Source organism: Bacillus rossius, chromosome 8 (genome assembly GCF_032445375.1).
Source record: "Bacillus rossius redtenbacheri isolate Brsri chromosome 8, Brsri_v3, whole genome shotgun sequence".
Taxonomy (NCBI): Eukaryota; Metazoa; Arthropoda; class Insecta; order Phasmatodea; family Bacillidae; genus Bacillus; species Bacillus rossius.
The window spans coordinates 58,982,493-59,004,447 of NC_086336.1; the positions used below are offsets into that span (position 1 = coordinate 58,982,493).

Below are 21,955 nucleotides of genomic sequence, written 5' to 3' on the forward strand. Positions count from 1 at the left end.
GGAAATATTTATCTAATTTCAACTTTAATAAACTTGAGTACACTGTCACACAGTTATTGGTAGTAGGGGGCAGGAATATTGTAAACATTGAGATTTATGTTTTTTTGAATGTTTCTTGTAGTATGCATAGACATTACAAGTGTTTTAATAGTGATTATTATTTATTTGTGTCAGGTTTTATGTAAAGCTGAATGTAGTATATTTTATTTGTTTCATTGTAATTTACTGAATTACTTAAGATTATCATGTGTATTAATTGTGTTTTTTCAAATTTTAAGACATTCTAGAAGGTTTTAAAGAAAGGAAGATACAGGTGTGACACACTGTCTCCGACAAGTTATTTTTCACGCCTCAAGTTAGTGCGTTTATGGAAAAACCCAGCACGTGGATGCATGACTGTGCAGCAATAGACTGGAACTTTCTGTAATCTTGAGATGGTGTGAGGTGTCTTCCCAGTATTTTTCCCTATTTGGTCAGGTACTGGGTTTTGTGTTGTGATTAGTTGGTTGGCCCACGGGGTTTTCTCCCTTTGTTTTGGCTTTGTAAAAGGAAGGTAACTGCGTGGTGTAACCAAACAGATTGTTTACATTTTTTGTTTTATTATATATTATTGTTCTTAACTAATTTGCATCATTTTGTGATTCGTATGTTAGGAGGACAACCAATTTTGACCGTTATATAAGACAAAATTACATCAAAGCTAATTTCAGGGTCTTCTGAAGTAATTATTCCTTGGAGTTTTATTCATTTTGCCATAGCGTTGCACACACACGTGTTGATTTGATTCCTTATTGATTTCACTTTCAACTATCTCACCACTGAGGAAGGACTGGAAAAGCTTTACAGCTCGTTGGTTGCTGTTAGCAACCAGATTCAACAGCGTTGTTAATTGGAGGAGGGGGGACGACGTTGCTCGAGCAGGGATTGGCCAATTCCTTAGTTGCCCACTCGAGGAACAGAAGATAACCGTCGTGCACAAGCTAATTGAATAGATTCGTCTTCTGAAAGTTTGTGAATAGTATTTTCTGACAGCATGTCTGTTAATAAGAAGTTTTGACATCTAAGTGAGACGCTTCCTACAATGAACTTTTACGACGTTTCGTGGGACCAGAGGGATGCCGATCTTCGCTACAGTTCCTGATAGCATCGTCATCGCTGTAGTTTGCAGTATCAGTAGAGCTCTCCCATTTCCAGCCTAGCTGCCTAACACCTAGAGGTCTAGAGAGAAGATAAGAATATTTACTCCCGACTACACCAGCTAGTTCCGTTATTTTTTGATTGTGTGTCCTCCCACATGACTCAGATTAACAAAGTTGTGAACTACGGTTGTCCTATAGCATATCAAGGTTTAGAACCAATATGTGCATTATAAATGATCTTTGCATTAGCCGCATTCAGAACCTTCAGCCAATACCAATATTTAAATATAATTAGTATATTGTTATCATTTGTTTATTTTTGAAGTACAGAATCAACCGTATTGTATTAAAACGTAACTTTTATGCAATACAGTTGAATCTGTACTTCAAAAATAAACAAATGATAACAATATACTAATTACATTTAAATATTAGTATAGGCTGAAGGTTCTGACTGCGGCTAATGCAAAGTTCATTTATATTGCAAAAAATTAAAAAAAAAAGCTAGGTAAATAAAACACTTTATTCTTCAACAAAAAAAGGTTAACATCTTAGTATCTACTATATAAAAATATTCTTTATCATTTAGCTAAACTTCACAGTCTAAGCCCAGCACACACCTTGAGTCTTGTGAACGGCCATCAAGCATGCTAGCATGGATGGTTTTTATTTTACCAGTATCTTTCTTATGCAAGTACAATGTAGACAGTAAATTATTCATTGCATAGTTAAAGAAATTATGATTGTTCCTCCATGCTTACTTAAGACCATTCATAACTTAAATTAATAAATGTACAGTACAACCCTGTTATAACATTCTCCAAGGGACCAACATAAAAAAATGTTATAAGCAGGAAATCATCTTCACTTTGTAAAAATTACGCGTGGATTGATTAAATTAAAAAGTATAGGTAAAACAACACAAAATACAGGAGTAATACACTAAGTACAGCAATAGAGTGGAAAATTGGTTAATTTTATTTATAGATAATACCTAATAATATGCTAAAGAAAAAAAAATGTTTTGTACGATACAGTTCAGAGTCGAAACAGAAATATTCAACTCTTTTGCAATCACAACACGCGTTTTGTTGGGGTTCCTGTCCACTTGGTTAATAAACTGAATTTTTTCAGCTACAGAATATATTTTCGCTTATATTTATCGGCCATCATAGCCGTACAAAAACCTGAATAAAATTTCAATACAGCGTATTTTAATTAAATACGACCGTGACTACAATAATTAAAAAATAATTACGGCAAAGGTTAACCACAAACAAAAGCCGTGAATATATCCAAAGAACAGTTAACCATCTCAAGGTGTTAAACCTTTGAAACAAAAACCAGCACCATAGACTACAGTAGCACTGTTTCCGACCATGTATCAGTGCACAAAATGCGCATCATAAGTATAAAGGAACAAGTCATAGGCTAACAAGCGCGAACAGGACGCCATATTGATAGTCGATCCGGTGCAAGTTGTGGAGTGCGTGTGTACCACGTCTATGGTGAACTACTCAAATGTAAACATCTGATGTTTGTATATGCGTGCTGTATTTTCTAGCTATGGTTTCGCTCTAAATTATGACTTTGAAGGAAGGGATACTGCAAATTGTGGCAGTTATCAAAGCAAATTTGAACGTTAAAGGCGGGAATGTAGAAATTTTAATATTGTTACAGGCGGGAAATTAAAGCATTGTGATAAATGGAGAAATGACGGGACCATGAAATTATGGTGTTATAGGCGGGAAAATGTTAAAAACGGGAATGTTATAACCGGGTTGTACTGTATTAGATTTTAATCAAAAAATTATTGTTCCCATTGGCAATAAGCAGCACACAGTAGTACTGCTTGTCTTTTCTAGAGTACTAGGTAAAGTTCGAATACAGATTTTTTTTTTGGGCTCACAAAGAAAGTGTGTACTAGGCTTTATAATGTTCTATTTGCACAGCATTACAAAAAAAATTTTTACAGGTGTCTGAAGACCAGTCAACATCACAAAAACATAATAATAAACATCTTATTTAGGAACTAATATAAATCAGAGTACATCACAACATACTCAACACATTAAATTCAGTCATCTAGCACATTGAAACAATGCTTGGAATACCATGATCAAATGTCTTGGGTTTTTTTTCCCCTTCCTGTTTGAACCTTTGCACAAAAGTTTATGGTCATTGTGGCAAAGGGTTCTACTGAATATTAAAGGCATTCCAATTTCTCCTGAAAACTGATTGAAAAGTCACAAAGCAATTCATTTCCAATATACATTTGCTACATCCATTTCATCAGTATTTTTGTTTGAAGATAATTTGGGAAAATATTGGAATACATTGTACCTTTCCAAAGATGATGACTATTATACCTATATTATTATTTAAATTCATGTTCATGAATGTCTGTGTTCAGTACTTTCATATATTGCATGTAAAAACATTATTGTATATTCATAAAATATTAAAAATGGCATCAAGTTGTTGCTAAGAAACTGAAAACTACTTTGTAATATTTTTGGTCAAAACTTAAATATTAAAAACTACAGGAAAAGATTTTATCTTGAAATTGCACAACCTATATTAATAGCATACAAAGATAAAAATAATTCAACATCCACAACCATATTAATCAACTTGATCCAAAAATAAATCCCAAAACCACTGGCAAAAAAAAAACCTATAAAAATATTTGCTTCATACCACATTTAAATCATATTGTCTAACTTATGCACAATCTGAAATTAAAATTACATGTTAACTGCTACTGTAAAATATGCCATTTCAAATATTTTTGATGTGTATTTCTTTGCTCTTATCAAATTACAAGTTTTATTCTATGAAACATAAATTTGTACTCAATCATATATACATACAAGAACATACCTATCCGTGCAAGTTGAAAAATCATTCTCAACTAACTGAAATTTCTCAGCATGATCGGTTATAATCACAATCCACATACATAATACAGTATGCTCATTACATAATCAACTTAAGTCTCCAGGGCAGACTCTTTCATCAAATATTTTAATATTCTATCTTCTCAACTTGAACAACGTTGCTTCCAAGGAAATTTGTAAACAGAACTCTTACAAGAGTGCTCACTACTTAAACAAGATAACTGTAAGAAAACAGTTGCGCAGTGATCCTGAACTAAGGCTAACAGAATTTGTGTGAATAAATACACAGAAAAAGTTTTAATGACAGAACAATGCATTATCAAACATGGTTAACATGTACTAATACACTGGAAAAATATGCTACCTTGAATATGAACTAAATAGGGACCAAGATTTTTGGAGGATTGTGATAAAACCAGAATAACACCAAAATGCAAGTCATAAAATAAAACAATTTTAACTACACTTAATAAAAGTGCCAAAAAATTTAATTTCCAAAATTCAAACAATGTCATTATTTTATGACTAAGGTCGTAATAAAATGCAGACCAAGTGGATACTAAATATTAATAACGCATATTACCTGATCAATAACACCACTTGTTACACTTATTAATTACCATTTTACTTGGTGTAACAATACCACTAGTTCATATTTTTATCAGTACCTACTATTTGTCATTAGGCACATAACATTAAGTTGGATTATTCAATTTAAAAACAATTTTTTTTTCCTTGTGGTCTTATTAGGTTATAAATTTTGTAACTTGTGTGAGCTACTAAAGTAAAAACATTAAATTTATTATTTTGAAAAGCTTGTTTATGTGAATCTGTTTATTAAATTAGGTAATTATAGATAATACACACTTATGATGGACAGCAACATTATTAATGAGGTTTAAGTTACTACATTTTTCTTACATTTGATATTGAGAACAAAAAATTTATATTTTTAAAAATAAATTACGAACTACATACAGTTTTGTCTGCAAAAAGTTACAGGTCAAATGAAAAAACAGGTTGGTAAAGAATGGCTGGCAAAGCTTGAGGGGGGGGGGGGGGGGGGGGGGGGGGGGGGGAACCTTGCAGCCCATCAAAGTACATAACTGGTTGGAAGGTAAATGACGAACAAAGTTTTATCTCATGTGGGTTACATGAGCCGGTTGCCGGCTGTCTCGGACACAGAGGCGAGCGAGACAGCTATGATACTGCCCTTTAAATCGCTCGCCAGCACCTAACTAGCACTCAACTGAACAGAGGCTTATTAAGAGATAATCCACTGTATTGTAAAACATTTTGAACATATTCATAATTAGAAAGAATTTCAACAGTAAAACAATTAAATTTTATCTGTAGTATTACATTAAACTAGTGCTAATTCAGGAAAATAATAACTTTAGTGAACAAACAACCAAAGAATACAACTGGTGGAAGACTCGTGTCTTGACGGAACGAACAAAAGCTTTCAGATAATCAACATGCAGGAAATCAAGAGCACATTTTTCAGTAGAAGTCTGCAAAATACAGGACTGTGGATTGTCTGCCTAACAGGTGAAGACAGCTCAAAACTTCAATACCAAAGCAAAGTATGTCATTAAAAAAAATACATTAGTTTGTAAGTTAAAATATTGAGTAAAATTGACAAATTAGAAAAACGGTTCCCAATTTTTTCCGGCCAGGGAACCCTATGATCGACTTTTATTTTGGCGGGACCCCAACTCCTTCAGAGAAAGTTATTTGACAATAATTGTGTCTGCTTTATGCAACTTTTGTCCCGACTCACGGAATCCCAGGGTTCCGCGGAACACCATTTTGGGAACCGCTGGCTTAGAGCACAAACAATGCAAATGCACTTTCTTACAGTGCCAATATATCAAACCTAACATCTGCGAACTACTTTGTATCTATTGATCATTCAATAAAATCATTACAAGAATTTTGGACTTCCAGTCTATAAGAACGTAGACCTAAAGGGGCCCATATCACGCCCAGTTTATCTGTGTGACATCATCTGTACAATAACTGAAGCTACTGCCTAGGTTTTTATGTCCAGCCATCCTGTTCTTTGGACTGAGCTCCAAGATGTCAATTCCAACCAATAAACAGACAGTCCTTTTTTTTTCCATACATTCTTTGTTAAGTTTTTATTGCTTGTTTAATTGAAAATGTCTGTAGCAATGGCCACGAATAAGAATTATAAAATCCTGACTACAGCAATAAAATAAAAATGCTGCAGCATACAATCTTCTCATCGAGAAGATGAAAACAATTTAACCTAAGACAACTCTTGAATCCGTTTCGAAAAAGATTAGCAACATTATTTCGTGCTTTCAAAAAGAATTAAAAAAATAGGGAGCCGATTCTGAATACATACCATCACTCTTTTACTTTAACGAACTGTTGTTTTTAGTAGAGAAGCCTGAAGAAAGTTGTTCGACTCTCTACCAAAAGGCAAAATGATAAATTTTCTCTTTTCGTCCATACCGCACATTTTTGATGTTCAACACGGTAACTGACACAACTGAAGCACCTGGACGAAAAAAATGAGGCGTGGCTGCACCTTGGTTCAGTTAATCGTTCCAGTTTTTTTCTTCCGATCAGGAATCAGATGAACTGAGAGATAAACTGAGCGTGTATGGGCTGACCTGACCTGTCAGGCAAAACCGACAATCACGCGGTTGCCGGCCAGCAGATCGTCGGGACTGCTAGGACAGTGGGAATCCCCACAGTTTGGCCGGCAGGCGCATGCCACCTGTCAGGATGGAACAAGAAGTGTTCAGTTCACATCGGGTGAAAAGAAAAAAAAACATTGTCACGTAGGAACTGATGGTCATGAACTGACAGTCCGAACTGTGCGCGTATGGGGCCGCCAGGTTTGCACACAGGCTAGAGATGCCTGTGACGATCAACACCACAAAAGGTTGGACAATGTTTGTGCTGCAAGCCATGTAGCCAATACTCGTGAAAAAACAGACCTGCACCGGCTGGAAGGCGCCCTCACGCCACCTTGTCCCGGCTCGGCAGGATCATGTAGAGGCCGAGCAGCGAGGACAGGGTGCCGACGAGCGCCACGAGGCGCGGGCTGAGCTTGCCCGACCACAGCACGCCCTCGGGGAGGGTGTGCACGGCGTGGATCAGGTCCAGCACGCAGCGGCACATGGCCAGCTGCTCCCTGCGCTGCTGGGCCATCAGCGTCGTCAGGGCCGCCCTGCCACACACAAACACACACACACTCACACACCTTCATCACAACTCACCGTTTCATACTTAAAAAATTGGTTGTCTGTAAAGTCAGTTTACTGACGATAGTTTAACGTGACGTCATATCAAAACATTGATGAAATGATTTAATAATAAAAGAATAAATACTTGAAATTATACTAGTGATCAGATTTTTAAAATGCAAGAATAATTAACCTTTATTGCCGAAATTGTTGTTGTAATAAGCAATGAAAACCACATTAACTTTTCACTTCACAAACAGTCGACGAAACAGTTCACGTGTAAATGTAAGTTGGGTGCTGCCGCTATCTTTCTTCTCCTTGGACGCATAGGCCAATTGAGTGGAAGAGCGATAGATGCGGCGCAAGCGTACAATGAGCGTAACGGGACATAGCGTAACGGAACAATGTGCGTAGTGGGACTCAGCGTAACGGAACAATGTGCGTAACGGGACACTTTTTCGTGCGTGCAGCTGGCGTTCATTGATTTATTAGACGTCACGTCAATAAAATAAAGTCTCTCTCTCCCACTACCCAACACCCATTAAGACACCAGTCATCAATATGGGCAGACGCATTTCTTAGAACAGGTATGACACGTAGGGATAAGACTATACGGTGCGATAAAGCAGAAATAACGCCGAAATACACCATCTAATGCCAAAAAAATGCACATCATAAAGCACTGAAATGCAAACCAAAAATCAGCATATCCAATCAAAACTCAATTCAGATCACAAAGATGTAATCTTTTAATTAGGGGTGTGCGGGAATAGGTTTTTGTACCGCGGGAAATTTTCGGGAAAAATAAATTATTCCAGCGGGAAACGGGACGGGATCGGGAAAAATTAAAAAAAAAAAAAAAGATGGCCATTTAAAAGTTTCTTGCAAAGTTAGTTGTTTTTTGCTGCTATTTCTTTTTTCAGCGGCGACTTCATATTTTTTAGAATCCACAAATTCTTTTTTTATAGAGGGATGTTTATTGAGATGTCTTAGTAATCCAGACATGCTACCATGCTCGCATCTCAAGAATTTTCCACACGAGACACACTTTGCCAGGGATTTACTGTCTGTCAGACGTTCAAAATACTTCCTAACACCTTTAGGTTTACAAGTAACAGGCTGATCGGTTGCGACCTCCATTATTTGAAGGCTGCTAGTTTGTTTTAATATACAACGGCATCAAAAATAGGAACAGATACTTTGCACAAGCCTTAATAACGTAACGTCAGCCGACAAAGCCCGCCAAACTAAACAGTAAACAACTGTTTTTTTTCTCCCAAAGCAAAATCATAGATGTTTAGATACTCGTGAGCAGTGGTGTAAAATGACGTGATTTCATATTTTTCAAAGTGCCAATACAGTTCTCTACATCGCCACTGCTATCAAGTAACGAGAACAGTTACGCTTCGTTATGTAACGCAAGTCTAGTATTTCTTATATCTTTGGCAAAAAGGTTGGATTGTGCATGTGTTTTGTTTGTGTCTGACACACAGTGGTTTTAGGTTAAGTATTCGATGATGACGGCAATAACGTTATATAACTGATATTCACGTATCTTGCAAATTTGTACCCTTGAAGAAATATATTTATGAACGCATACAATATTTAAGGTACTCCATGTACGTTTTTTATATTCCAATTAGATATGTGTAAACGATTATCATAATTCACTGCACACCACAGCTGTCGCTACGATCGGCATACGTTTAAAAGATGTTTTGCGTTTAAATAGTACGGAAACCCTTCAAAAATGTACGAATCCATAAAAAAATATTGTTGTAAAAACAGTTTGAATTGATAGAAAACATTTTCACATGATTAGTAAACATTTGTAAATTTTTAAACAATTTCCCGAAAAAATTTGGGAGTAATAAAATTCCCGCCCGGCATTTTGGGAAGCCTATTTTCCCGACTTTTTTCCCGAAGCGTCGGGATCCCGCACACCCCTACTTTTAATACATTAAATTCAATGAACGTAAATTATTTAGCATGGAGTTCATACCAAAATGTATGTACTGATTAGACTGGAAAAAAAGTTTGCCTTTTTTTATATTGCAACTGTTGTTCATAGCTAATTATTTTTTATATTACAACTTTGATACAGTTTCCAAACACATATATACTTTCTGATTTATTTTTATGGTTCCCAGTAGTTGAACATTCTTGAAATAAATTATTATATTGAGAAAGTGCATCATGTACCAGTCAAAATGACACTGTTTAGGTAAAGTTAGTGTCATTTAACATTTCAGCATCGTATTTGTTGGAAAATGAGCTATCATTATGAATAAACAGAGTTCACAAAAAAATAAAAGCAATAATGCCAAAATCTCCTCTTTTAAAAACGAAATTGGTCTATAAATACAAACATAAAATCTTGTCTCTATCAATTGCAATAAAGCTGAAATATATGAAGTATAACTCCGAAATTCAACTAAAATCATAATATCAACCAACACAAAAATTACCTCATAAACAAACATTATTTCTTTTATCACAGTAAAGTTGATAAATGTAATTTATTTAGCATAAAATTTGTACCATACCGAACGTATGGACGTAAATATGCCAAAAATGACTAATTTTGTTTGATGTTGCATCTCTTGTAAGTAACACTTCTTACATTAATGACACTGCACATTTTTCAACCACATAAAAATTTGCCAATTTATTTTCATTTTTCTGAGTAGTCGTTTTAGACATACTTATTTCAAATTATTTTACTGTGACTATTTTGTTGAAGTATGTATTGAGAAATAATTATTTTCATATTTAATTTAATGGCTGCGATATCTTGACCGTGCAAAGGTAGCATAATCATTAGTCATTTGTTCATTAATTAATATGTATAAAAACGCAAATGGAAATGATATCTCAGGAAATGACAACGTGTGACTGAAAGGTGATTTTTTTGGAGCTACTTAGCACAAACTTTGATCAACCCCAGGAAACTTCTGTATTGCTAATACACCTCAATACTAACCTCGTGTCACAATCGGCTCTCGAGACACGGGACTTGTGGCGACGAATGATCGCCATGTGTCGCAAGTACCTGAAACAACCATGTTACGTGAATAACTAATCTTCAATACCCTTTGTCCGAACAAGAGCACGAAGATGTCTTTCACTTAAAGCTTAGTCTTACACACCATGTGGATTTTTTCGTCACTACTTTTATTCAAATGCTAATTCTAAAATTAAACTCGATACATTTGTTTTACTCGCTGACTTTTGCTCCCTAGGAATTGTACAAGTTAGGAGCACATGAACCTAGGACAAAAAAGAGTTGTTAGCTCTCACATAGGCAAAGAAAACGACTTGAGGTTAATTTGGTTTTTTACATGGCACAAAAGCAGATGTCTTGAAAAATACAATTGTGAAGAAATATTTGTCGAAAAGTGAAACTACTTAGGCAATACCTAATATCAGGCAAAAACACAATAGAATATTAACAAAAATATACAATTAGCTAATAAATATTTCATTAATTATAACAGCATCATATTTATTCTTTACAATAATTACTGTATTCAAAATCACATCATCTAATAAAGGACCATTACGAATAATTAATGAATAAAGCAATTTGAAAACATTACCCAATTATAAAAATCATAAATAATTCATTAATGGATCTACCTATACCTATTAATATTTTATTGTGATGAAATTTTGGATCCCTACTCGGATTATGTTTAATTATTCAAATCATTACAGGAACATTTCTAGCTATACATTACCCACCAAATATTGAAATTGCATTTTATATAATTAGAAATATTTGTGACAATGTAAATAATGGTTTATTAATATGAACAATCATGCTAATGATCAAATAATGTTGTATTTGTTTTAACGTAAGATCATCAATACGAATGTACTCAACATAACCTGTAGTAAATAAATAAATACATGTTAACAAAAATTACTTTATTGAAAATATCATGAGATATAAAAATACGACTATCACAGTCATTTGTAACGTTATTCATTATCCTAAAAATCACAATACACTGAACATTACACAGATCACAGAAGTAGATGATCGCGCCGAAACAACCAGCAGATGACGTGCCCTCCGACTCTTCCTCGAAAGGAAGAGCATTGAGGGCTTGACCTGAGGGCATCTTGCCCCACGAGTACAACGGCCGTCCGTCACACTGTTTCTGGCACGTGAAACACACAAGGGCATCCCAAGAGTTAAAAGGTCAAAAAAAGAGACTTTGAGTAAAACAAAAGCCAATACCTCTCGTGCAACTGATGTTCTGCCACAAGTATTGTCAACAGATGTTCACTTAGTGTCATATCATGGTGTAAAAAGGTGCACAAGTCTTTGTAACTATAATCATTTGCACAAATATTTATACACCTATGATGAGTGAATATAGTTGAAAATATTTGTGACGAAACCAAAGCAAGTATCGTGTTTAAATTTTAGAATTACCCTTTGAACAGTAATGAAGGGAAAAAATAAACATGGAGTGTGAGACCTGATCTCAAGCAGAATAACCTACCAATCTGGGACGGAATGATAATGGAGAATCTCAACTCCAGTTTTCAACCCCTATGCATTCCATTATCGCGACATTGAAGGCTCTGTTTCCAAGTGACCTTCGGAGGTGACAGATGCAGCCTTGCGCGCAGTTCAAGCATTTACCACACGCTTGTGATCCACGTTTCCCGTGAACAGCGAGGTCACTAAAGGCACGAAGCCCAGCACTTACTTGAGGAGGTCCAGGTACATGGAAATGGCCCAGCAGAAGGACGTGGCGGTCCAGAGGGGCCGACTGTCCAGGGACAGGAGCCTGTGGTCGGCCGCCCACGCCGCGTGCTCAAACGGATAGTACACCACGTCCACCGCGTTCCCGACCACGGTCAGTATCCTCACCACCAAGTCTTCGTCCTGTGCAGAGAGCGCCCGGTTCTCGTGGGACGTACACGAGACGTCGCGGCGCAGACAGTTTGTCGATAACGCCTGCACCGACAATCCTTAAGAACACTTTGGTTTACCCCGGCTGAACTGAACAACAGCCCAACATTCACGGTCTGTCTTAAGCCTGTTCCAATAGACAATACACTAGGTCAAGTTTTCTTCTATTTTATTGTCTTCTCAACTACAAGATAACACTTAAAAACAAATTTGAGCATTTGTATTTGTTGGAATGTGTTACACAGCATTTCTGTAGTAATTACTCTTTGCTTAAGCAGAGTCCTTTGCAATATTTCTTACAAAGCAATTAAAATGTCCCAACTACCATAGAGCAGGAAATAATTAATTTTAACATACCATTATAACATGTAGCTTGACAGAAAATCCTGTGGGAAAATCAATTATAAAAAAAAAAAAAAACAAGTTGACACAGGCACACCATGAGAACACTGCAGACCTAGCATGTGGCTTAGGCCTCAACGTCTCGCCACTGAGGTTATTGAAGACTACGAGAGCGTGGTGGAATGTGAATGAATCATTGATTAAAGGAAAATCGAGGGAAAACAGCTTCCAGCAATATCCACCACACTTTCCACTTGCGATAATTTTGGGCATGGGCGTAGATCCCAGGGGGGCCCATGCCTCCCTCGAACTAAGAAGCCCCACACTGAGGGGGCATGCCTGCGTACCTGGTAAATAGGTTTGAAGTCAATACTATGTCTTACGGAAAACTTTCTGTATAGTATTTTAAAGTTTTATGCTTATTGCATGCATGTAGGCCCAAATATGGGCAGTGTACAATAAAGTTATTAAATAAATAAAACACACATCAAGTTTGTATGAGCAACATGCTTACAGTGAAACATGTGCAAACCAGCATTAAATATGGACTGCTTGGGAACACAATTTCTGCTGTTTTTGTGCGAGTGAGGTATGTCAGGCTATAATGAGGAGGACACACATTATTACAGACCACTAAGGATATCAATAATACCTCAAAAATAAATCTCTCTGTAAACTGATAGAGCTAAGTTGCTATATTTTTTTTTTTAAATTCTGTCTACGCTTCTGTTTTTTTGATTTCCTTTTAAATCCTGGAAGGGAGGGATCCGGACCCCAGGGGCTCCCCCTGGCTCCGTACCTGCCCGATCATCGGAGACGAGGAATCTGATTAATGAACCAGGTGGCCTACAGAAAACCTAGCAAGTCGCAGTTAATTTCATTAAGGTTAAGTAACTTGGTCAAATGGTATTTTTGATATTGTTGCAAGTTCCTTACAGCATCTTAACATACATCATGTGCCTGTGTTATAATGAGCAACGCCATGTCATAATATGGGATTTGCTTGTTTAATATTCCTAAACGACAATATTGATTTTATGATGGTGAGTTTAATTGAATGTTTGATTTCTTAATGTAGGAAATAAAGAGCATTTGATAAATATTTGATATTCTGAATAATTTGATATTTGAAAATTTGATATATTTTTTTTAAATACTTGTTACCAATGAATATGCCTAGACCAAGTGGGACTCATTAACTAAAAGAAATTATTGAAATTTTTTTAACATGTATGATGCTAAGATGATTTATTGAGAAATTTATATTTGTTTTCTGCAACATTTATATAAGGTGTTTATATTTAACAAATAATTGGTACTATGATTTAAAATTATTAATAATAGTCTATTTTAGGCATAACATCAGATGAACGAAACAACTTTTAAACTTAAAATGTATGATTTAAGAAAATGCATTGCCAGTTTTTTTTATTTCCTTTATTTTACATCTCTTTATTATGGTTCCTTGCATAATCCTCTCATTTTAATTATACTGTTTTTTGGATCAATATTTCTTGTACGTCTGTGAAATGTAAAAATTTTAAAATTAGAGTCGTAAAATATTCTATATATGTGAATATTGTAATATTATATTCAAAATTTGATTCAAATGAAAAAGACAGTATTTGCAGACGCCTAGTAGTCTGCCCAACAAATTATTAATTACTGTGAAGAAAAAGCATGAGGAAAAGAAATTTTTTTTAACTTCTGTTTTCCTAGAATTTAAAACAAAACTGAAATTTCAGAAACCATACCTACATTTATAGACTATAGGTAGTAAACCTTTCTGTTTATAGTTTTTTTTTTAATATTAGGTCTGCACAGAAAACTAACTATAAACATAACAATAAAAATGCATGAGAAATGATAGAATTCTTAAAGAGCTTGGTTTTTTTTTAAAAGAAATCAAACGTAAAAGTGGCCGCCCGCTCAAGAGTGTGGCACGCCCCAGGACGCCACACAGAGGCGTGGCCTCGCTGGAATGTCGCAGTCAAGGACGACCGGTCCGCGCCCGACCTTCTGGCGAGCCTTGACGAACCCACTGCCGGGTAACGGAACACTGTCTGCCGGTGTCAGCGTGCGCTGCTCTCCACAAACCTGTCTTACAAGTTTTAACAGTGCAGACAGAATATAATTCTTTGACTTCTTTCATGCCATCGCACTCTCAAAGAATTTTTTTTAACTTCCCTTTTCCTAGAATTTAAAAAAAAAACTGAAATTTCCAAGACCATGCCTACAACTATAGACTACAGGTAATAATAAAGAGAGATTGTCATTCAATTTTATTTATATTTCCACAAAAGGCAAAGGGGTGCCATTATTAAATGTTTCAAAGTATCCATAGAAAAACAAACTTGATTTACATTCATAAAAGATTCTCTAATTTTTTTTAAATTTCTCGTTTATTTAAGTGAATGCAATAAATTATGCATTATTTTGGTTCATTTGTGGCATAAGTTTCACGCAGAAGGCATGAACAATGCAAAATCCTGTTCTCATACAGACAAAGTACCCACTGTTGCCTGGTTTTAACCACCCATGGGAACTAATTTTCGGAAAATGTCATCCTGCGTAACATAAGGAACATTACTGTTAAGTTTCAAGTCTGTAATATATATGTATGTGTATGTGTGTATACACACACACACACACACACACACACCTACTTAAAAAAAAGGGCAATTTTTGATATTTAAAGTACCCGCAAAATTTCAATGGTGATGAGGACTGCACTAACAATGAAATAGTCGTTGCCATAGAGACAAATGAAGCATCAACAAAGCAACAGCTGTTGCTATGGTGATTTCCTACCAAAAACTGGAAACTTTGATATATTACGCCCACGAAACTCCCCTTGGGATCGAATTTCCGCAGAATCCGTTCTTAGCGGATGCCTACGTCATAACATCTACCTGCATGCCAAATTTCAGCCCGATCCGTCCAGTGGTTTGGGCTGTGCGTTGATAGATCACTATGTCAGTCAGTCACCTTTGAGTTATATATATTTAGATATCATAAAATCCCTCACGAAAGAACATTGTTAAATCGTTAATGCAAAAAACTTAATTGGGTTAATTAGTTTGAGCCTCACAGAAAAGCCCCTATTGTCCAGAATTATCTCTGGAACATATATTCAACCACAACATAGTGTCTATCTGAAATATGTAACCCTAACCTTTAATTTGATCACTAATAACATTTACTTTATAAGTTAAAAGAGAGTAAAAAAACACATTTTTAGTTTAAAGGTAAGATATAAAAAACAAAAAAACGAATTCAAACATTTTTATACATAAAATCTAATCATGTGGCCCGAAATTAGCCAATTGTACTGCAATGGTTAGTGTCAAGTAGGAAACCAAAGAACATTAAAATACCAGTATTTACCAATTACTTGTACACTAAGTCTTTATTACGGAGTTTTCAAGGATTCTTAGTAGAATGTATGGACTTATGAACCCTTATTCAATTAAGGACAAATTAAGGATTTTCCAAGGATATTGAGGTATACAAACCCTGTTCTTCCTAATCCCTGTATGAAATGTCATTGTGATATTTCGATTACTTCATTAGCTACGGCAGAATTTAAAATAGCTGTTCATACAAGAATGTGATTTCCGTCATAATGAATTCTTGGAAGAAGATATTTTCATATTGTTTTAAATGCAAGTTTTTTTAATTTTTAGTTCCTAATGTTTAGCCCAGTAATTTAATAAAATGTAACTGTGATACTGAATCCAGTATAGGAATTTACCATTTTGTCGGACTGCTAAATATGATCTATGAACTAAGTCTTCTGTTGTTAACTAGTTGGCAACAATAATGCTAACTCCGAGTATTTGTGCCACATGATATCAGGTATTTGAAAAACTATGCTAACCTTTGTTACGTAAACTTGTAAAAACAAAGTTATCACTTCGAGTGGGATACTTCAACTACATTTAGAATTTTTCCATTATCTGTCTGTTCTTCTGCTATACCTTTTCCAAATGTAAATATAGCAATGTAGTGACGTAAATTTTCATTATGCTTAAGTAGCATCCATAGAATATAGAGAGAGGTAAGGAAACTGAGACGGTTTTCCATGAGACATGTCCCTGAGGCTGTTTACAAAGAGTCAGAGATTTTTAATGTCAGTACATTATGACCAGGGGCCAAGACCGTTTTTCACCCAAATTGGTTTTCAATTTCAAGTGAATATTGTGCTATATTCCTAAGGATCAAGTAAACTGCAACAAGAGGATCAGTGATATGTCTTTTGGAAAACAATCTTGGCTACACTATTAAAGCACCAAAAAAAATGTATGTAACTATATTTACATTACAGATAAAATTTTATACAAACTGTAAACCAATGTGATTGAATTGTACCTAACCATTAAAATGGCCATTCCTGCTAAACTATTTGGATATCACAATGCATATTTACACAGCGATTATGAAGACGGTAAGAATATATAGATATTTTTTTTTTTCGAATTTTTTATTAACTTTGTTTTGATGCGCCCCTGTACTCAATATTTACATTACAAAATATTTTGAAATTGCTTTTAAAATAGTGACATAAAAATCAAGCATTCAAAAGTACAGAACACAACTTACCGTACCTCTTTCCCAAGGCCGTACGACAATACATGATTCAGCATTGGTATATCATCAAATAACCTAAGTGTTGTCCTGCAGCCGCTCATTTCTTTACCGATGCTATTTAAGCTATCCGCCAGTTGCTTGGAGGGCACTATTGTTGCACAGAATCGACTCGCATAACATAATGTCCGCACAAACTTGTCTCTGCCTCCATGAGTAGCTAGCAATTTTCCAATTGAAATATTCATACCTACAAACTTTAAAGTCCACAACGGAAGACAATTAATTACTCACAACTCAAAACACACACCATACCAGACACCATAGAGTAAATAAAGTACTAGACACCACAGACCACACCAATGATGCCAGCCATAGCACACACAATTCGAGTACGATCAACTTCTACAAGTACTTTCGTGTACAAGAAATTCTCAGTTCGGGTAACATTCCGTACCACAGGCATACGGTCTGGCCAATTACTTTAGGAAACCATCATTTCACAGACGAGAGAGCCACACCCGAAGTTCCCCAAAGTTCATGCTCTCTTTTCTTTTTCTGTATCTTTAATATAGCTATCCTAACCAAATAAACCGTCCACAATGTTTTAAAGTATTCCTTATTTACAGTGGCGTAGCCAGGATTTGTGTATGGGGGGTGTTAAGAAGCATGCCTCCCCCCCCCCCCCCGTATTAAAGCGGGGGGTCCGGGGGTCTTCCACCGGGAAAATTTGGATTTTAAGGTGTAAAATAGTGCTATTTTAGCAGTTTTCGGTTCTTAAATTTAAATATTGTAATGGTAAATTTTTTTATTAATTTTAATATGAAATTTGTTTGAGTGATGAATAAGAAATTAATTAAAGATTTTGTGCTAAGGGAGGGGGTTTGAACCCCTAACCCCCCCCCCCTGGCTACGCCACTGCTTATTTATAATGTAGCTAACCTAACCTAATTAACCATTAGTATCATTTTATCAACAACGCCATATTTATTTACCATGAACAAAAAAAAAACCGAAGAGGCACGATCGGGAGTTTAGCTCTCTCGTCTGTGAAAAGGATTCCCAATTAGAACTTTTATTCTCAGTCGGCATAGTGAAGTCAAATATTGTAGTTGGACAAAGCAAGATAGTCATCGAAAAAAACGGAAGACACGTTATGCAGCGCATTCTTGTGGTAGTGCCTGATCCTACCGCGTCAACCCAATTACGATAAGGGTATTTTGGCAAATTTGAATGTAAGTGTTTTTCCCTAGTTTTATGCAATTATAATTTTTTTTATGGCTGGAAAAAAGTGTCCAATGTTTGGTTGCAACAATTCAGATGTTGCTAACTGCTCGAAGTCGTTTTCGAAGTTGAATTTCATTAGACGGTTTGATACCGAAGTCATCTGCATGTGGCGGCATTAACCTATTTTAAATTCCTTACATGAACACCGGAGAACAAATCAAGCGTATCGGTGTACCAAATAAATATCTGTTATAGCAAAAATAATCTGGAAAATTTTTTTATAGGCTTTAACGGTTACCCAAGAAAAAATGTAGCAAATTTAAAAACATCGTAAAACTTTGGAAATATATAATTTTTTAAAAAATATTTCAATATCTCATTTTTGAGTATTTAGCATTGCGGTATTATGCGTGGCAGTAAACTGTAAGTTCATGGGATCTAAACCCAGTCTATCATATTTTTAAAAACATTTTCTTATATGACTCATTATTATATTTTAACACTGCAGTTAAAGTGAGTCACATTATAATAACTTATGAATACACAACTCAGTATGTTGGATTGGTTATTTTACATTAGGTAGGCATACAATATTCCAGAAAACCATAGAACAATGAGGAAGATATAGAAGTGCGACTCTCAGTGCGAACTGAAAACATGTGGCGCTACCTTTCGGATGAGCTCATAACTACTAGCAAAAAACAACTCGAGCGGGAGGTTCAAATCCAAAGTATAATAATTATAATGTTAATTTAAATATTTGATATCTAATTGCTTAGCAAAAGTAATTTAACCTGTGTAATAAAAAAATCATGCACTATATAAATTAGTAGGAGATACAGGATTTCAGGTATGCCACACTACAAAATATGTGTCTACCAAAATAAAGTGAATTAATTTTCATTGCTTTGTTTGTCTGATAATAGTGTATGCATTATTTCTCACAATCAATGTAGCTATGTTAAAAATATATAATGAAAGCTACTATCTAGCGGGTGGGCCCATAACTATTAGGTTTTAGTCTCGGAAATTAGAGTTTCTTACCCATGCAAAAAACCACCTCCTTTACCCCTCCCCCTCAGAAAACCACTTTAAAATAAAAATAAAAATGATTAAACAATGTACAACTGGCATTCAAAATAAAAGAGGAATATTATTGTGTAAAACTAAATGTCGAAAACAAGAGTGTACAACCTTTACGGAAACAAATATGAATTAAATTACTCAGTATGAGTGAAGTAGTTACGTACCCGCAATGTTTAATGATTTTAAATAGTTTTATATATATATATATATATATATATATATATATATATATAATACTGTTAATTTTTTGTGAATATTAAATACTAATTTTCAAGAATAGTTTCCCTTCTAAAAAAAATTAAATACAATTCTGAAAATTGTATTTTTTAATTCCTCTCATTCTATTTGCTGACTGCTAAACAGTATTGCAATATTTCAAGTATTATAACAATAGTTCACTCTTTTGAACAGTTGATGCGATTAGGTTAACTTATTTTCAAATGCTGTATGATGTTGTAAATGGTTGGTAGTTTAAGTTAGCAACATTAAAACCACCAAATGGTGTTTTCCAGGTTATTATTACCAAAAATACAATTTTTGTAGTTTTCAAGTATATATATTTTTCATTTGAGCATCCATTTTAAGAAATAAAAATTTTGTAAGTGCTATCATATTTCACGGAATTATTTACGAAATGATCAAATTACAAAATTCAGATTTAATGTTAAGTATGTTTCATTTTTAAATGTTGTATGATGTCTCATGTTTAAAGTAAGGTCATTTTTCATGATCGCTAAATCAATATATTTTTGTAGATTATGGAAACGTACACGTAAAATCAGAATTCAAACCGCCTTGAATTGAGCATGGATTGAATTAATTTAATAATGTCAGATAAATTACATAATTTAAATTAGATTCTTTATTTATACAAGAGCCCCGTAATATCAATAAATATAATTTTGTTGTATTTATATGCATTGTAATGTCTGAAGGGGTCTTAGCCTGATTTTGGTTTTTGTTTCGTGTTTTTTCACAGTACGGTAAACAAATTTATAATATAACCAAAGCTACGAGTTCATTATAATGAATAATTTTTTATTGTGTGTATATGTTAAACTATTAATGTTACATATTAAAATTCTGAAGAATTGCGATATATCTGGCACATACAATTACATTAACCTATGATAAATTTTAATTGATTACTTTCATCACGGGAAGATCAGATTTATTGAACACATATTTAATGCACAATTTACACATGCACTGTGAGTTCATGTCTACGGTATTAGTGTTCACTCCAATACAAGTTTCAATATGGACCCAACACTCTAACACGTCACACTGGATCCAACTAGTCAGTCTCATCTTGTCCACATATTGTTACATGTGCGCTAGGAGGCAAGGCCATGACACATGCCAGGTACCTCAGCGGGTCTGGCTGCGGCCCCACACGGGCCCTGATGTCACGCAGCCACGCATGCCCGGCCGGATCACAAGGGTCCCTCCGCTCCCTGCTAACTGTCCCGCCACAGACTGTTGTCACTGACACTTTAAAGCGGCCTGGGAATTTTGTGCATTTCCCGAGGCTGCCGCGCGGAGTGGGGCAAATAAACGCCGCCTTTCTGGACTTTTCGGGTGTCGGGTCGGCCCGGGATGACGCGACACATCACAGCCAGTGGCGCACCCAGGGGGCGGGTTTGGGGGTTTAAACACCCTCCGAAAATGTGAAGAAAAAATCTAGTATGGAAAAAGTAAAAACATTCCCAGTCCCAGCAAAATAGGTAAGATGGTCTATGGGCAGCGCTCAATCTACCAAACTTAGTGAGATGTTTTCACATCAGTGTATACATTATGATGTTAGTATTACATTTGTAGTCTGCTACCGTGAATTATTTTAATTTTATTTACAAATTAGTGTATGTTATATAAAAACTAAGAATGGTTTGTGCGCTACGTTTATCTCAATTGTTGCATAATTTTGGACTGTATTTTATGCAGTTTTAACTAGACATATGTGTGAATTTTATAGCCTTTGTTTTTACTCATAGAGTGAACTTAATTTGTGTGTGTGAATGCAGTAAAAAAACCATCATTGTCAGTGATTTAAGTTGCACAGAATGTGGACTTTAATGCATGCTATGATTCTCATGGTATTAAAATAATACTGATTTTGAGCGGACGAGACCCTGGGTTTGATAAAGGTATCTTTGTTTGATTCTTGTCTAAAACAAAATTTAGTACCGTACTAAAAATTATTCTTTTTTCTACCAGCAGTATATTCAATAATTATATACAAAAACTTCTTAAATAGCACCAATTTTCACGTAGAAATTCAAATTTTCCCGGGAGAGGACCCCCGGACCCCCCACTTTATTTTTCAAACCGGTGTTCCTTCATAAAAAAAAAACAATCTTCAACCCCCCCCCCCCCCCCAAAAAAAAAAAACATTCCTTGGTGCGCCTCTGGTCACAGCCACTCTCGTCCCTTCGAGAAGGACGCTTAGGGGATATAAGCGACGACGCCGGCCTCCGCGGAAAATCGGAGAGTTCCGGGAGTAAACGGAAGTGCGACATC

At 35.3% G+C, this 21,955-nt stretch overlaps 1 protein-coding gene across 2 annotated transcripts; it reads right to left on the reverse strand.

Moving 5' to 3' along the window:
* Nucleotides 1–1,644: 1,644 nt before the first annotated feature.
* On the reverse strand, nucleotides 1,645–17,495 carry LOC134535035 (peroxisomal membrane protein 11C-like). Of its 2 annotated transcripts, XM_063373867.1 has the most exons (5): nucleotides 17,143–17,495; nucleotides 11,988–12,166; nucleotides 11,288–11,429; nucleotides 10,247–10,315; nucleotides 7,161–7,247 (listed from the first exon to the last, which is right to left on the reverse strand). In XM_063373867.1, the coding sequence occupies exons 1-4, from the start codon at nucleotides 17,368–17,370 to the stop codon at nucleotides 10,253–10,255; spliced, it is 612 nt and encodes a 203-aa protein (XP_063229937.1). In that variant the 5' UTR covers nucleotides 17,371–17,495; the 3' UTR covers nucleotides 7,161–7,247; nucleotides 10,247–10,252. The 2 variants fall into 2 exon arrangements, with proteins under 2 accessions (XP_063229938.1, XP_063229937.1); XM_063373868.1 differs by lacking the exon at nucleotides 11,288–11,429 and having other exon boundaries at nucleotides 1,645–7,247; nucleotides 17,143–17,494.
* Between the last annotated feature and the right edge of the window lie 4,460 nt (nucleotides 17,496–21,955).

Coding starts and splice junctions, on each gene's coding strand:
- LOC134535035 (XM_063373868.1), bottom strand. CDS start 17,370: ATGAATATTTCAATTGGAAAATTGCTAGCTACTCATGGAGGCAGAGAC. Junction 12,167..17,142: donor CGTACGGCCTTGGGAAAGAG/GTACGGTAAGTT, acceptor CTCTCTGCACAG/GACGAAGACTTGGTGGTGAG. Junction 7,248..10,246: donor AGAGCCGATTGTGACACGAG/GTTAGTATTGAG, acceptor TGTGTGTGGCAG/GGCGGCCCTGACGACGCTGA.